The sequence below is a fragment of the Colobus angolensis genome, unplaced genomic scaffold, assembly GCF_000951035.1.
Source record: "Colobus angolensis palliatus isolate OR3802 unplaced genomic scaffold, Cang.pa_1.0 Scaffold9, whole genome shotgun sequence".
Taxonomy (NCBI): Eukaryota; Metazoa; Chordata; class Mammalia; order Primates; family Cercopithecidae; genus Colobus; species Colobus angolensis.
Genome location: NW_012122931.1, coordinates 5804692 through 5809373, shown reverse-complemented (window position 1 = coordinate 5809373; position 4682 = coordinate 5804692). Strand labels below are relative to the sequence as shown.

Here is a 4682-nt window from a genome sequence, read left to right as displayed (position 1 = left end):
CGCTGGCCGGCATGCCCGGCGCCGCGTACGCTAGGTGCTGGTGCTGGTGGTGGGGCGGCTGCTGCTGTTGCTGCTGCTGTTGGCGCCGGTAGAGCTCGGCGTAGCGCTCGCTCAGGTAGAGCTGGCGCGCGTTGCGGAGCACGTAGGACACCAGGAGGTTCTTGTGCAGCTTGATGCCGCCGCGCTGGGTTCGGGAGCTGTGAATCTTGCGCAGGGAGATGCTGATCAGGCTCTGGGCGTCCAGGGCGCACTCCATGCTCCCGCGGAGACGGCGGCGGAGCAGCCGCCGCCGCTGCTGCTGCTAACGCTGCTGCTGTTTCTGCCTCCAGCCGGCCGCCGGGGCGCGCCGGGCAGGGGGAACGGAGTCCGGGTCAGCGGTTCGGCTGTGCTCCGAGAGGAGCCGCCACCATGCACTGCGCGCCAACCGCGGGCTCGCGCTCCCCAGACGGCGCCAAAGCAATGAGTCTCGGCCGGCCCCGGCCCCAGCTATTTAGCCGGGTGCCCGGGTCCCGCCCCACATGAGAAGAGCCAATAGGAGCTCTGAGAGCCTCCCGAGTGACAGGCGCTGCCCGCCCCGGGGCTACTCAGCTGGCCAATCAGACCAAGGCGGTTCCTTTGTGCTATTCAAATACCGAACGGACCCCGGGCCTACAACGCCGCTGCTGCCTCGAATGTTCTCCTGGGGCCGCCGCGCCGCACGGGACTCGGAGCCGCCGGGACCGCAGTCAGCAGCATAGGTCGCCTGGCAGCGGCCACGTTGAAGCCCGCGGCTGCCCTCGCCTTAGGTCCCGGGAGCCAGGGGTCGGCTCACCTGAGTGCTGCGGCGACGGCTCCTCCCCCTTCCGCACGGCTGAGTCTCACCTGCGGCAGGTGCGCGCGGCTTACCTCTCCCCGGGCCGCGCGGCGCCTCCACCTGCCCACCTGTCGGCCCCCGGGTGACCCGCGGGAGTCAAGGCCTTTACAGGAGGCTGGTGGGACCGCCAGCTTGACACTGGGGGACATAAAAGGAGCGAGGTTTTGGGGGTACCCTCCACCGCAGAGAACGTAGGGCCTGACTCCCTTTTTGGCCGAGGGGCCTCTGGAAATGCTTGCGGAAGGGAGGTCCTCCCCATTTGTCTAACAGGAAAAACCAAAACATCATGAATTTTGACCTTCTCTGATGGAGAGAGTTCTGAGGCCACGCATGACCCAGGGAGTGTGTGGACCTCGGGATCAACTGAGGCTCAAAGGCGTCCTGAGAGCCGAAACGCTGTGTGTCCTAATCACCAGCTCTGTAACCTTTCCTTTCGTGCCTAGCTAATAACAATGACAATAGGGACTATTATTATGGGCCTAGTATGGGGCAGGCCCTTGCCAGCAACTCCCCGAATGCCTCACTCTAACGTTTGTAGAGGAGGGGCCTGAGGTTCGGAGGAGTGGAGTGACTTGAGGAACCACACAGTTCCCAGCGGGCGGAGCTAGGAGCTGGGACAGGACCCTGCGCTCCAGACGGGAGGTGGATACCAAAGGCTCGGGAACTCACCTACTTAACTTATGTTGATACAGTTTTCCTTCTTATCCTGAACGCTTCAGGGGCCACCTCCTCCCAGCTGGGGACTGAGACAATGGGAGAAGAGAGGGACAGGATTGCTGATTCCTGGGGGCGCTCTATCTGGACCAAGAGGTCTGAAGGGGGCTGGTTGCTGCTCCCAGGGGAGTTCAAAGGTGCCTGGGGTGGAGGCTGCCCAGACAGCTCGGGAGGCTCTTGGAAGTGGTCTGGAGGTTTGCCTAAGGAGGGTCCATGAATGGACCCCTGAAGGATGAACAAGGTCTGCAGAGTCTCCCAGAGATAGGTGGACCTTGTGGGGCTGGACTCAGGGGAGGCCCATAAGCAGATGTCCTGCTGTTTCACCTCCTCCTTAGAGGATCTTCTGAGTCTCTGTTTTTTGGGGCTTCGTTCTGAGTTCTCAGCACCTACTTCATCCCTTGGTGGGAGTGGAGAGACCCATTAGCCCACCCTGTGGTCTCTGGGTCTTTCTTTAGTCTTAAGAATTTCCAAGGTTTCTACAAACAGTTTCTTAGCATCTACTCCATGCCAGGCATTGAGAGCGAAAACAGAGTTAGCAGGTGTTTACCTCATTTTTCCGATGAGGAAACTTGGACACTGACAGCGTGAGACTTGCCCAAGATCACATGGCCCCGGGCCTGGTGCTCTGTCCTTCCCGTGGCCCCCTCAAACAATCTCAAACTGGTTTGGGCCCCTGTGACCCATAGGACATATCCAGGCCTCCTCCCAGAGAAGCCAGGATTGAAATTTCGGGGGACTTCAGATAAAGGATGTCCTACCTACATGTTATTGGTGATACAGACCTCCAGGGCTGTGGAACTTGCTCAGGTGATAACATGTAGGAGTGAAAATACACTACCCTTCTCTTCCCTGGTGCCTGTCTTAAAGGCACACAAGTACTTTATTTATGGCCCAGCGCGGTGGCTCACGTCTGTAATCCCAGCACTGAGGTGGACGGATCATGAGGTCAGGAGATCAAGACCATTCTGGCTAACACGGTGAAACCCTGTCTCTACTAAAAAAAATACAAAAAATTAGCTGGGCGTGGTGGCGGGCGCCTGTAGTCCCAGCTACCCGGGAGGCTGAGGCAGGAGAATGGCATGAACCTGGGAGGCGGAGCTTACAGTGAGCCCAGATGGCACAACAGCACTCCAGCCTGGGCAACAGAGTGAGACTCCGTCTCAAAAAAAAAAAAAAAAAAAAAAAGACTTTATTTATTTGTGTTTGAAGTTCACCTTTGAGACATCACTAGCATGCGGAGGGAACTGGGATCTCTTACCGGCTTTACAGCTGTGAGGACTCTGTATGCAACAGTGAAGTCTGGGATCCACAGTGTCTGGCACATTGCAAGGCCACAGCTCCCGAAAATATTTATCAACACTGATTTCAGGCCTTCTTTCTGTCGTGGCCCAGTGTTTATTGGGGGAAACGAAGAGTTTACGTACCTTGCTTGAGGTCACATACCAGCAAGGGGTAGAGTCAGGATCTGAGCCCAAGCGCATCTGTTTCCAGGGCGGGAGTTCACCAGAGGTTCTTCCAAATCAGCTTCCGCTGTCCGTGGAGTTGAGGCCAGTTCTCAGGGCCCAGCTCTTGGCGAATGTGACCTTGGTTTGTTCGACCCCCACCACTTTACTGCCAAGTGCTCTGGGACCAGGGCCCACAAAGAAACAAATGTCAGTTCCAGCCTCAGCCCCTCATTCAGAGCTTTACCCCAGAACATGGCTCTGGGGGCCCCGATAGGGAAACAGGGCAGGGATGGAGGTGGATTTCCAGCTACAGGTTGGGGGCAGAAGGACCAGGCTCTTCACGTGGGAAGCCCCTCATGGCACCTCCTAGTCCCCCGCAAGGTGAGTTTGGGGCTCTTTGAAGTTCCTTTCATTCACTAGGGCCAGCTGAGAATGGTCAGCCTCTTCTGGGTGGCTCCATCCTCTGGGTCTGTTGGGGACCCACATTCCGTCTCTCCTCTTTCTCAAGAACTGAGAAGTGGGCTAATGGGGAGGGCTCAGCAATTGTGCAGCTTCCTAAAAACCCTTGGTCTTTTTTGAGGTGGGCTGGGAAGGGGAGACGCCACAGCTGTCGTCAGAAAAACCTTGCTGAAGGAGGCAATGGAACAGCTGAACTATTTGGTGCCCGGGGAGTGGTGTGGCTTGGGGAGCACGTAGTAGGAATTCACAAATGTTTATAGAATGGGTGGTTTGCATGCCAGGCGTCTGTTGGGATGCATAAAGGTTCAGGGCATTTGACCATGATGGATCAGGGCAGTGAGTGTGTGCATGTGTGTGAGAATGTGTGTGCACACATGTCAGGAGAAGGTAGCCTCAGATCTGCACCCCACAAAGGGGGATAGGCCCAAACGAGACAAGGATGAAGGGCTGACTTTATTTGTCTGTGCACCTGAGAAAGGTTGGGGATCTCACCTTTCCCCCTGGAGCTGGGGAGATTACATCTGGCACTGAGTCACTGTTCCCTGGAGGAAGTTAATTAATGCCTCAATATTTACTGAGTGTCTGCTGGGGCAGCATGGAGCTAGGGCATGGAACCGCTGGGGACCTGGGCTCCCATCAAACCCCAGGTGGTGTCAGCCCTCCATCAGAGCAGTTAACTCTTCACAAGTGCACATATGTCTGTGGATGCCTTCTGGTCACCTGGGCTTGGGGGCAGGGGACATGGTTAGGAAGGCTCCTGATCCACAGTGCGATTTGCCCTGTTGGCTCCTGGGGGTTGACTTGGGGAAGGGATCCATAGGAAAAATACTGTATTGGGATGTTGTGTTGGAGGAAGGGGGAGAGAAACTTGGAATTCACTCGTTCATTCATTTTTCATTTGCCTGAGAGAGACTTCCAGAATCCTTCTCTGGAGTCCCTGGGAATGGGTCAGGGAACAAGACGTGATTCTGCCTTCAGAAAGCTGCGATCCAGAAGGAAGCAGACAAGCTAAATAGACCAGAAAATACTGAGAGCTAAGTCTGTGATTGGAAGGACCAAGCTGGAGGAGGGCAGGTCCAAGGTCCAAGGCTGGTCTGGGAAGTGAGAAGCTGAGACCTGGAGACTAGGAAGAGGGGGGATCTTCTAGCAGCGAGAACAGCAATGGAGGGGCCCAGCCAAGGGCTGGGTCCACAGTGGGCACTCACCTGTGG

General features: G+C 56.6%; 1 protein-coding gene across 1 annotated transcript in view; it reads right to left on the bottom strand.

The window, feature by feature from the left end:
- Nucleotides 1–459, bottom strand: part of IER5L (immediate early response 5-like) — a 2727-nt gene extending 2268 nt beyond the window's left edge. Inside the window, exon 1 of the mRNA XM_011931443.1 lies at nucleotides 4–459. Within this exon, the coding sequence (XP_011786833.1) occupies nucleotides 4–256 (253 nt within the window). The 5' untranslated portion in view covers nucleotides 257–459. The remainder of the gene's footprint in view (nucleotides 1–3) is intronic.
- Nucleotides 460–4682: the final 4223 nt, after the last annotated feature.